The sequence below is a fragment of the Chaetodon trifascialis genome, chromosome 23 (genome assembly GCF_039877785.1).
Source record: "Chaetodon trifascialis isolate fChaTrf1 chromosome 23, fChaTrf1.hap1, whole genome shotgun sequence".
Taxonomy (NCBI): domain Eukaryota; kingdom Metazoa; phylum Chordata; class Actinopteri; order Chaetodontiformes; family Chaetodontidae; genus Chaetodon; species Chaetodon trifascialis.
This window is the reverse complement of record NC_092078.1, coordinates 15046951-15059867: the sequence shown is the minus strand read 5'-3', so window position 1 is coordinate 15059867 and position 12917 is coordinate 15046951. Positions and strand designations below refer to the sequence as shown.

The window sequence follows — 12917 nt, the reverse complement described above, 5'->3', positions numbered from 1 at the left end:
ACATTACATTTTTGCAGTCCACAACCCACCCGATCTTCCAAGCAATTTGTGTGACATTCAAAGTCTTGCCCAATTTGTACTAGGTTATGCATATTTACAGAGGGAAATGAACAATAATGAAGTAAAGATGAAATTAGAAAGAGAGAGATGTATTTGCCGTTACTGAGCAGAGGGTCTGGGATACAACTTAAATACAATTGACAGCTGTAAAATATATTACTGTCATTTCTATTAGCATTGACAGTGCAAAAATATTGGTCAAATTAAATTAGTTAGACTTTGGCTCCCAAGATTTTGCATATCCTTTTGCATGAATCAGCCTGGAATGAAAAGTCTGGCTAAATTTTGGGTTTTCTACAACAATTTAAAATTTCTGAATCTCAGAAATAACTGCTGGAGTTTGCTAATTGCACGAAGTTTCGATTGAAAAAAGTCAGTTTGTAAACATGACTAAAAGGGTAGTGAAACTAAAGCTCAGTCCAGATGCACAGACAAACAGATGCTGGACCATTTTTTCCTTCTGCTTTGCAAGGCTGTAATAAAGTCCATTACTCTATTCCTATGGCGATATTAATGAAAACGTAAAAAGCTGTAATTGTGATTTCACACTTCTTCAAATATGATTATGTATAGTCCATATGTTTGCATGAGGCATTTTTACATTTCACTGCCACTGTACTTGGAAACCAGCCAGGGCTAAATCCCCCTCAATATCAACAATTTCCTCTTCCTCAAGAAGTGAAACAAAAACAAAACACATGATTATCTGATTTAATTGAGGAGCACTTGGATTGAGTCCTGTTATGGGTCAAGCAGCAACCCAGATTTGCTGTGTGTGAGCATACATGTGAACAGCAGAGTGCGTCCATTCCCTAGTAAAGTGGGAGTTTGCTGAGTGTATGATGTGCCCTGTCAGTTCCTCTAAGTGAGGCTGCCAATAACGAAGTGTGACTGGCCTGGAAAACACAATGCAGGCCCCCGATCAATCTCGGAGAGGGCGGCTGACGGACCAGGACTGTCACACACCTCGCACTGTCATGGGCTTCACCCAAGGGAGCTTGTGAAGGTCACGCAGGGTAGCCCTGTCAATCAGAACTAGCCTCATGATTGTGATTAGGCCATTAACGGGGATTAACCCTTACATCATTGACCTTAGCTATGGATTTTCATATTTCTGATTGGAAATATGAAACTGCATTGCATTTTTCACTTCCTGTCAGTATCATTAAGTAAACTTGTACATACATCTTTGTGTGGTTTCAGGGGGAATCTTGGACAAGTCCTCTTTCACATCTGCTTAATGAAGCAAGGATGTCAGTATTACTGTTTTGATTGATCCTTTGAACATTACATGTTTTCATTTTTTTTACAGGTATTACTTTGTTTTACAGTCGAACACAGGAATTCTGATGATAACAGTACAGCCGCACTGACGCTGTATCTACTCATCCCAGTGTTTTCCCTGTGTGGCTGAGGACTATGTGCAGCAGATTCAGGCTGCTGTAGAGCTCCATCCATTTTAGCCTGCTGCTGTGTCAGGAGAAATTGCTGCCTGTGTGAGGACTTCTGTCATCCTGGCCTAATGTCTCTGCAGCAGCCTGGCAGGCTTCAAGCCAGACAGCCCACCATGCCCAGGCTGCTGAACAAGGCAGTAGAGGTCACTAAAAAATTCCAAATGATCATCCATTGGGATGCGCAAGGAGGATAAAATTATTAGGTGGATGAAATCATGCTGTGTGAACGAATTAGCATTACCATAAACCTTGTTTAAGATCAAGAAAGGTTACATTTAAAGCTCCATTAGAATGTGAATTATGTTCCTACATTACCAAGATGCTAATTAAAGCTGTATTAAGGGTTAATTTAATTATTTGCTAAAATGGACAGTACTGGATGAAAATGTTTTAAATATTCATATTCAACCAAAAACACTGTTGAATGATCACTGAATTATTTTCCTAAAAACGGCTTCACCTTCATGGAGTTGCTGAAGGAGGACTTGACCTTTTTAGTGATGGTGGTGCTGAACTGAACTGCGTTTATTTAATCACAAGACATTTCCCAGAGGAGAGGGTTGCTGAGCCATGTCAACATTTGGCATTACTGAATTGGTCTGCCATAATAATTGTAGAGTAAAATGAAGCTGATATAATAAAGAGAGGCAATATTGTTTGTCAAAATAAAAACTTGTACTAATTGTGTTAATAAAAACAGCATAACGTATCAGTAACCAGGGATCATTATATTCTTTTCTTTTTTTTTTTCTATTTATGTAGTTTTTAGCAAGTGATCTCAGACTGCAAAGAGTAGGATTAACTATGTTTAGTTGCTGTGAGATTGGTTTGTTGAATCATTACTTGGAGTTCAACAAACAACTATTTTGCTAATAGATTTTTGTGGATTATTACTTTGATTAACTGATTATTAATGTGTTTTTAGGCTAAATTGTATTATTTCCAGCATTTTAAAAAACAATTCTTATTCCTCATCTTATTATATAATGCTTATTTAAACAACTTGGACATCAGGGATGCAGCCATAAAAAGGGAAACAGATATTGCTCAAGTTTTGCTGTGAAGAAATAAATGATTCACTTTATACTGTCTCGACATGAAACACTCCAAAAGCTTAATTCAAAAACAAATGTAATGGACAGAAGCACTTTCCGTCTGCTTTATCTCCGTTTTGTGATGGATCAAAATTTTTTGGGGGGTGTGCTTTATAATAGCTGTATCAGAAGTTAGCTTTAGTTATTTCAACCCTGCTCATAACCACTCATCACTTCAGATCAAATCATGCTGCAGCACAGCCTTAGTTAGCAGTGCTGCAGAGAAGTTGAACCCTGTTGCATTCAAATTGCAGAAAATCACTTGCTGTCTGACAGAATTTTGACAATGGGGAGAATGTGAGGAGAAAGTTTTCACCTCCTCAGATAACAAAACATCAGGTGGTGCATTTATATATGATGATCTCAGTGGCCTCAGTGTTCTCCAAGGAGATATTTATTGGCTGAATAAGGATCCGCTATGTGTTTCAGTTATTGTCTATTCATTTTTGAATGCAGTTATTAGTTTGGTGAATGCATCATTTTAGAGCCAGACAGTTCTATTGATTGTTTGTTTCACTTGTCAGCTCCTTTGCCATAAAGTGCTGGAGTAAGAGAAGTACCCCATATTACAGTGGTAGAAAATGAATCAATATTTTAGGTCATAAATCAAAAAGACACATAACATAATTTGAATATTCTCAACGTTTAGAACATTATATACATATTTTGTTGTCTAGAGTTACTGGCATTTTGTCAATAAAGTGTTTTTCTTATATCAGTTCAACAGTTAATTTATTGCTGCCTACAAGCTAACTCTGCTGCACAGTATTTTCTGAAGGTTTAATATTGAACCAACTATGGTCTTCTGTATTTATGCCGTTATTCCCACTGCTCTGTCATTTTTTTAAATAAAGCACTGTTCCTTTTGAAAACTGCTGGTATCTCTTTTTTATCTCTGCTAACATACCAGAGCCAATTTAATAAGTTATTTCACTCTGTGTGTGTGTGTGTGTGTGTGTGTGTGTGTGTGTGTGTGTGTGTGTGTGTGTGTGTGTGTGTGTGTGTTTTTCCATGTGTGTATTTCCTGTACATGTACACATGCAGAGGTCTGGAGAGATTTTAATGAGAAAAGACTAACAGAAATTTTTTGTGCTGGATATGCACGACTTGAGTCAGACATGCAAATTCTTTTGTAACATACGGATTCCTCAGTGGCAGGACCAATTGAAAATTTTTTTTTAATTATTATTATTATTATTTTTAAACATCTTTAACCAATATGCTGTACATGCAATTAGTAGGTTAATATCAAAACTATGTACTATCATTTTGGAATTTGGTGTCTGCCTCACAATTCAGTGAAGAATCTTAAGTAGCATTTAAAATATTGAGCCCAAATAATCCATGATAAATATTGCAGTAATAGTGAAGTCATGCACACTTGTGTCAATTCTGATTAAAATGTCACATAAATCAATTGAGGTGAAGTGCTTAGACAAGACATAGACAAGTGTTGGAGTGGAGATGATTTGCAAACCTAATTAGATGGCTTCATATTTATCGAACAAGAACAACGCTAAAAGGTTGACATTAACTTTTTAATTAAAGGCGAGTACGGGTCCGATATATCCACAAAATGATACATCAATGATACGTTTAAAGCATAAAGTATGAGGCATTAATTCCTGTGGGTTCCACACTTGTGCTGAGCATCACCGCACTTCTCTCTGTGTTTAAATAGCTTAGACCAAACACAGTGGCAGATAGACTCCATAAACTACCCTCAGTGAGCTCAGACAGCGATGGTTATCTTGACCTGGACCTAGTCTATTACATTCGAGGTTAGATACAGATCAGGCTGGATATTCCCTTCATTTTCCCTTCACTATCTCCCAGGAGATCTACATTAAACCTGCCAAGAGACAGTCTCCCAGGGCCTGGTTAATTTGATTCCCAGTATGCATCATGCTGGCCTCTCCAAAAGAGGAGGTGGCGGTGGGGGACTACATTCAAATAGAAACCAAATGGTCCGTGGGGGAAAGCATCTGCAATTTCAAAGCCAAGGGGCTGGAAATGTTAGCGATTTAGAGTCATTAACTCGCACATTTTTTCCTATTATAAGAAACTGCAGTGTTATTTATTTAAGGGACCATTAATTAGTTTGTTAAAGCTGAAACACCTAGAGGGCAGCTGTTTAGAGCGACACATGAATAGCTTGGAGCCGGCTGGGCCAAGGAAACAGGCTACATTGAGTGCATACTGATACAACTATATATTGACTTTCGTGAGACTGATACATCACATATAAACTGGCTCAGTACTGTTAAAATTGTGCATGTTGACCAAAATAATATTGTATTCAGAGCTTCAGTTAGTGTGCCAGCAAGAGTGGAAAGACAACATCAAAATATAATCAATTACATATGACAATTACGCTATCATTGGGTTACTTTCCCATGATGGTCAGCGCAATAACAAAGTTATGATATATATGATATTATAACAATGAGGCAATTTCCATTCCAACCTGATTTTGCTAATGTTGGTTTAGTGCTCCTCATGGTTGAAATCCTGGCTGTGCAAAAGTACAGTGAAGAAACCCCTCATCTCCTCAGGTCCCAATTGAGTCGGTGATAAGTATTTCATATTTTTTGATGTTCAGATCTCGTATTTAGTTTGTGGTTAGAGAGTTTGGACATAACTTACCACTCAGGATGAATCTGTAATTCCATATTTTTAGCTACCAAAACCTAGAAACAGATTTCACGGAATTTCAATGCATTTTGTGGCATTAGATGGAGTCAACGTCAGAACATAAAGCAGAATGTGATTTTTTGGGCGGTTTTGTGGTCCATGAGTGTACATTAAAAACATGCATATGTGTGCACATACCCTAACGATTGTCATCTCTAGCCTCTGACCAGTTCTTGTGAGAGTGCTCCTGCATAATTTCTATTTCTTTGAAACTATAAAACCTGGACAAAACTGTACATAAAGTTAAGGCGTGTGCATATGTTGTCTTAGCACTGTTCCATTGAGGGAAGAAAAGGATTCCCAGTATTGTGATGGAATACCAACTGTCTTCATGTTTTGGCTATTGACTCCCAAACTGTAAAACATAAAAATAAATTCAGATTAAGTAGATCAAGACAATCCTCAAATTTTGCCCAATTTTACACCTTTGTGAATGTTGAGGAACATGCAAAATTAATCTCATCACAATCTGTTCAAGGTCAATCGTGCACTGCTTTCATGTCACCTTGCAAATTTTGCCCCCCTCCTACAAGTTAGCCCGAATAATTTACCTTTGTTCCTCTGCTGCATGTAAAGAGTTTCTTACGTCTCAAAACTAATATCATTATTTCATCTCACCATATATTAACATCTAAGAACCAATTAAGAGTGGAGAGATTAGTCTGGGACACAATCTCAGTGTCTTTATTCCAACCCAATTTTTTCCCCTGGTAATAGCAGGAATTGTTATCCTGTCTATTTATAACTGTCAAAAAAAAAAGAAAAAAAATCACGTTTAATCCATATTCTTGTATGGGAATTTGTCCTTATTTATCTAATGAAGTGATAATTGACATGAATAATGCTTTTCAAGATGAAGTGTTCTAATGGTGTCATTTGTTCTTCAGATGTAAACATTTAGGACACTGTGTATGCAAAAATGTAATGTATCCAAAAAAGGAGCCTATTTCATTTGCTTTGTTTGGTAATAATTATTGTTCAGAGATTGTGTCTGTCAAATCTCTTCACACATAATAATCTTTTTTTTTTGTTAAATGTAATCTGTTGCTTTCCAAGCATGTGGCCAAAGGTGTTGGCTTGGCAGCAGTCTTACAGACAGGCAGATAGAGATCAGCAGTGAGTGAAGCCTCGGGTTTGTCCTTCCTGCAGCTGTGAAGGACAGCCCTGGGCTTGAGAGGAGACTGACATTGATTTTCATGGCCTGGTTATGTGATGGCTGAGGCACCTGCCTCTGATTGTTAACACTGACTAAAACATTTTAGTTTCATTGAAAACATGGTTATCCTGACATAGACAGATTTTAGGAAAGTTGATGCCTGGGAAGCTGTGAGGTGTCCTTCAGTAAAAACCAACTATTTCACTAACATTTCACATATTTTTGTCTTTACAAAATAGATTTATTGATTTTTCTCCTTTACAATGTTCTTTGGCCTGTCTACTGGGAACAAATAAGATTCTGGCTATAGGGTGATCTACATAAACAGCTCGCTTGGCATTGTTTGATGAAACTAGCATAATCAGCTACTTCTCATTGAACTCTGACAATAAGGTGTCCTTCCCTGTCCGTTGGTTATTTACTTGTGATTTGTGTTTTCATTGTGTGGCCTATGCTTAACTAGGATGGGTTAGTTCTGATAACTGAATATACCTGAACAGTTTTATCTAATCGCCAAACAAAATTATGTGTTAGACGTTCAGTGAATGCCTGAAGCCTGTGCTTTTTATTGAAGTTTTTGAGACAATAATGAATACAGAGGGAAGGGAGCTGCAGTCACTGACATGCGCATTAAAGCAGCTCAGCTGTGCGTCTGCTGGATTCCATTTATTCTCTACAACTTTCTTCCTCACCTTATCTTCCACAATCCCAACCACCTTAAAGTTAGGACATTTTCTGTTTCAGCCACCTTTCAAGTTTAGATCCCGCTGCTTGTGGATACCAAGTTGGCAGGAAATGCACAACTATGCCCTTTACATGGTGGATTAGAGCCTGAATGTCAGATGTTGAGATAAGGGTGTGTCTCAGGGGAGATGTCCATCATGCATCTCCTGAATGTATGATGGACATGTATACAGTAGATGTTATAAATGCAACAGATGCTCTAATGTAAGATTTGCCCTTCTTCTGGCATGTTGCATTATCTTGGTGTGTGCTCATCATGCTGTGGGGGAGTGACTGGAATAAATAGTCATCCCAGTTTGGGATGAACTACAGACAGGGATCAGAGCTAAATGGCAGCAGGTTGTGGGAGATGCTATATGGAGGCAGAGTAAAGGCTGCATAAAGATGAAGGGATTATGGTTATGATTCATCTGCTGGTGGCAGCAAATGTGTGCTGGGGATAAAAAAAATATATTCCGCCTTTGTGCTGAGCTGTATCGGAGCAATGAACTGGTAAACATCTTGCTTGATGATTGTTAAAAGTGGGTATTGTGCAACTGAGAGGAACCATTTTACACATCCCACTCCTGGGATGAGCTCTGGAGCACAGCTGGGGTTTAAAATATGCATGGCTGGTCAAAGAAATCAGACATATATTTAAAAAAAAAAAAAAAAAAAAAAAAACACTCAAGCATATTTCTTTATAACAGTGCATTAAAAATTATGCTAACTTGGTAAAATCAGTTAATAGCAGAGTAAGAAAGATTATTTCAATTTTCATACTTTAGCATAAACCTGAGTAACAAACTGACCTCACTGTACCTGTAAGTAATTCAGTCCCACAATGGGAATTGTTTGTTTTGGCTGACTGACTCATATTTCTCTCAACATTTATTAGACATTATGCATCAATTCAGTTTGATACATGCCACAGGATTAGGGAAAAAACAGCAACTTGAGGTTTGGTTTACTGGCTGCCTTATTCAATTATATGATCAGAGGATTGGCACCAAGATCATCTCTGTGAACCCCAGAACTACTTAAAGAGTGCAAGCTAACTCAGCTCATGCAATAGGCACTTGAGGGGTTTGGCCGTTCTTTGGGGTTGCACTGCTTTAATCTGTGCAAAAGGTGATGTTTGTTTGTTACTGAATGTAAAGCCTCTCTTGTGTTATTTATAGAGTGGTGCTCGGACCCTATGGTTAAACGTCTGAAACTATTTTTACAGTACCATATTGAAGGGAAGCAAGAGCAGTTTCGCTGCTGTTGTGATTATGTTGTGTTAGTGGTAGCATCCATATAGCACTGCTTTTAAAATGAATAGGTGTGTGGTAAACCTTGCTCACACATTGGGGCCTAATGATTCTTTTAAAACCAAGACAAGGCACTTTCTGAATTTGCAAGTGACATCTGAGCTTTCCTGAATGTGTTCAGTGCCTCAAGATGATGGGAAAACAAATCTAATCAGTGAAACAGAGTTAAGGGCTGAGTCAAGGGAAAAGGATTGTTCCCAAAGTCTGTGTGAATCACTGATGATAGACAAGGAGAAGCTCTCCCCACACCAGTAAAGGTCACAACATTCACTGGCTACTGCACTTGTTCACTTCCTTTCTCGCTTGTGAACTTTGCTTTAACGCTTTTTTCTATGGACAGTCCTCACTGGGCGGCCAGAGGCAGCAAAAGGTCAGAGAATGAGGAGACCATAACTGTGAGGGATAGTCAATAGTCAGACTGGAGCACGGTGTGTAGTTTAAAATGCATTTTAGCTGCAAGAGTACACAATATGAATATAATTTTTGTATAAAAAGCTGTTGTTCACTATTTAAACAACTTCTTTGAAAAATATTTCAAATGCAGAAAAGGTCAAAAAAAAAAGTGTGAGGGACAGAAAGAAGTGTGGTGTGGCAGAGCAGAAACAGTGTGGTGTAAGATGTAACTGTGCTGTTAATGCACACATAATAGCATCACAAATAACATCCAGGGTTCAGAGCAAGATCAAAACAACTGCAGACACATTTTCTCATAAAAAGGAAGTCTAAAACATATCATTTAAGGTTAAATCAGAACTTGAATTGTAGCCCTTTAAAAACATCTGAATGCCAAACAATGGGAATGTCAGCAGAGTGGTGATGAGAAACTCTGCACATTCTTTAACACTTTCACCTTGAAGTGTTAAGTGAATGGGAGTCGGGACACATTTTGCTTTTGTAACTTTGACCAGCAAACACATTTCCAATAGAGTCAGCAGTTTTCTTTTTTCTTTTCTTAGTTATTTATTTATTTATTGTTTCAACCCAAGCAGAAGGGATAGCAGAAAAGTGTTACCTTCAGCCCCTGGGTCAGGTCATCGGGGTCAAAGGTGGTCAGAGGTGAAGGTCCAGGACGTGAGCCATAGGACAGGACAAGGGGTGGGACACACATTGGTGGAGGTCACAGAAGCACAAAGACATGGCGGCAAGGAGAGGGAGGAGAAGCAGGAGTCACAACCAAAAAACATGAGGAGATGTGGAAGGAGAGGAAGAAGGGGACAGCAACAGAGGAGGATGTTGCAAAGGGTTTAAAAGACAAGGGAGGATTTGGGAAGAAATGGAGGGAGATGGCACCAAGAGAGGGTAAAAGCAGAAGAGGAAATTGTGAGGGAAAGCGGCAGTTTCGAGGGGTTGGGGGCAAAGAGGCTGAGTCAATTCCTCTAAAAAAACAGAACCAAAATAAAAAGGAATGAACCCATACCTTGGTCGTTTAACGTCAGGTGCGCCAGACCTTGAAAGGGAAAAAACAGAAAAAAAGAACAGAAAGAGGAAGAAAAGAAGGTCATAAAAGGCACGGGAAGAAAAAAAGCATTGTCACAACGTTGGACTGCAGTTTGTGACAGACATCCTGGGGCAGACTTGGATGTCAGAGTTCAAATCAAAGGTAAAAAACGAGAAAGAGAGATAGACAGAGAGAGAGAGAGCGAATAGTAACAGAAAACAAGCAAACACTTCTTGAGTGAGGTGTGAGGGGTTTAGAAAAAAAAGCATTTTCATTTGGCGCAACCCCCGAAGGCTATTGCTCTCACAAATGCTTTTTTTTCCTCTGGAGTACTTATGGAACACACAGAGAACTGTTTGGCAGAAAAGGCTTAAACTGGATTCCTTGTCTCCTACTGTACCCAAATCACACAAAAAGAATCTGAGCTCTCACACAGAGAGGGTCAGAGATAAACCTGGAAAACCGCTACAGTATAAAATGTTTTGTGTTGCCTGTAAAAACCAAAGCAAGGATTATTCCAACACAGATGTGAATGTACACAACATCACAACAGCAGCCCCAAATATGTATTTTGCTGACTGTAGCCTATATTGTACACATCTTTGCCAAACTGCACATAAAACAAACAATGAAATCTTGTTGTTGTTGGTCAAAAAGGTGTAACATTAAGTAACTTCTGAAAGAGAGAAAACCATTTCACATACTGTGACAATCCATATGTGCAGAAAACATTCACAATATCATGACAATTCATAACAAACTTCTTGGTGGGACATCTCTGGAAATATAATCAGAAAATGCTGATGTTATGATTTGTCAAACTCGAGCAGGTGGGACTTTACAGTCACTGCCAAAATACCTTCACCTTCTGGTTAAACACAACCGTAGCCAATCCACAGTCCACACAGCACAATCATCCCCACAAAAAGAAATAGTATCCATACTATCAAAAGTGCCATCAAAAGAAACAAAATGTGAAACATCCCAACCGATCAAAGTCATTTCTTAAAGTTAATCAAAAAAACACTTTGTTGCACCACCAGAGGTAGTTTTGTTGCATTATTTTGTGTAACATTCTTGTCTAGACTGTGAGAATATGAAAACAGTAACAGAGTAAATAATACTAAAGTAGCAGTGTGTACATTTTTACAACCACAATAACATACATAACAATAGCTGTCACTGTATAAAATAGTATTCTGTGCCTCCATACAGCACCTGTCTGGGTCGGCTACTGTACAGGGATCATCAGGAAAAAAAAAGATGATAGCTAAATATCTGTTCAAACATCATCGCTTGCAAGAGTAAACATGCACTAACATGTCTTGTGGAAAGAATTCTTGGAAGCAAACCTCACCAGAAAAACAGAACTAGAAGAAACATGAAACATGGCTTTAACTACAGCCCCAAGCAAGGCTTATTCCAAAATAAACTGAATGGCTAAAGAAAATTGAATTTAACCCCAGGCAGCACCAAATATCAACAACATTATGCCTGTTGGACTAAAAGCCCCAAAAGGTCAAATCTTTTCAAGCCAACTTGCCTTTTCTTGATCAATAACATTTTAACACAAGACTCTGGGCAATACCAGTACACAGCTCAATCTAAATAACCCTTCAGCAGCCCCCAACCCCGGCATCAAGGAAGTGCATGTTGCAGCCTTGAAGTGCTGTAATTTACCTCTGGAATATGATCTTTATTGGAATCATCATAACTGACGGCTGTAGATATCAATATGCTGCAAGAGAATTAGCTATTAAACATGTGACACATAATTGGAATTTTTGTCTTGATGCTTAAGATTCATAGGTTGGTACTGGCAGCACCACTGGTACTCACTCACTTCCTCAGTTAGTTACACCAGCACATGATTTGGTCACACCCTTAATTTTCCCCTAGAACCACAACTTTAGAAGTACAGACTTTCGAAAAGACCTTAATTACATATATCCCTGCGGATAAAACTAAGAAAACCCACTGGCTTCCAGTCTAGCCAGTGGATACGCAGATAATGGCTCTAGAACCAGACTTCCTCTCCCATCCCCCGGTAATAGTTTACAGTCTTGATTAGCAACTTGAGACATTTAAACCTGTGCATACGTACATCTAAAAGCTGGAATGGCGAGGGCTCTCTGGCTCTGCAGGGTGATGTTTCTCCCAGATCGGGCCACGTGCACAAGTGCAACTATGTGCAAAAAAAAACTGTTGCAACCTGGAGGCCTGGAAATCATCCAAACACAGAGCTATGATGATTCAATACAGCTTTCCATTTATCCTCTTGGAAACAACAATGTAAAAAATACTGATTTCAGAATTCTAATGGCAGCAAAAAGGAGAGACAACCTTTAAAAAAAAAACGCACAGCAAACGTATTGAGGACTGTTGACATTTGGACCACGGACTGGAGGTGCCTGACAACTACGGTCACTTAAACATGCAGTTGCTTTTTCTTGTAGACAAACAAAAAACAGATCGTGACTAATGCATCACAAAACAAATGAACACACAACCCCAGCCTCAGAGACGAGCTGACACATCTATACCACCACCAGTAAGCAGGTAAATCAGAATGCAAAGTCGACAGAAGCTCAAATGACTCTTGACTACAAGCTGTTCCTATTGTCCTCTTTCTTAATAACATCTGTGATTCAGAGGCAGAGGAAATGTACAGGCAGAGTGTTTTATTTATCTGGCTGCAGTCCGTTTCCTGCCGGCCCTTGGCAGGGAGTCCAATCATTCTCACTCTGCCTCCCTCTGTTTTTGTTCCCTTGCTCATAATCCATTAAGGAGATAAGGCGAAGGCTCCTGCAATGAAACAGAATGGTGCTGTCGCTGCATACCAAATCATTCAAATATCCTCAACCCCCACCCTGGCCTCATCCACCTCAGGTGGCCAAAAGACAGTGGCACAAATTTATGGCAGAGGAAGAAAAGAAAAGGTGAAGAAGAGAAGGTAAGAAAGCCCACAGAAAGGAAAAGATGTCA

The 12917-nt window shown here is 38.9% G+C and overlaps 1 protein-coding gene across 5 annotated transcripts in view; it reads right to left on the bottom strand.

Moving 5' to 3' along the window:
- The window catches only part of nrxn2b (neurexin 2b), a 636019-nt gene that overhangs the window by 448939 nt on the left and 174163 nt on the right, over positions 1-12917 (bottom strand). For 4 of the 5 annotated variants that reach the window (XM_070993325.1, XM_070993329.1, XM_070993328.1 and 1 more), the window contains exon 4: positions 9912-9941. The exons of the other annotated variant lie outside the window; for it this stretch is intronic. In XM_070993325.1, the coding sequence (XP_070849426.1) occupies positions 9912-9941 (30 nt within the window). The remainder of the gene's footprint in view (positions 1-9911; positions 9942-12917) is intronic. 5 annotated transcript variants of the gene reach the window in all.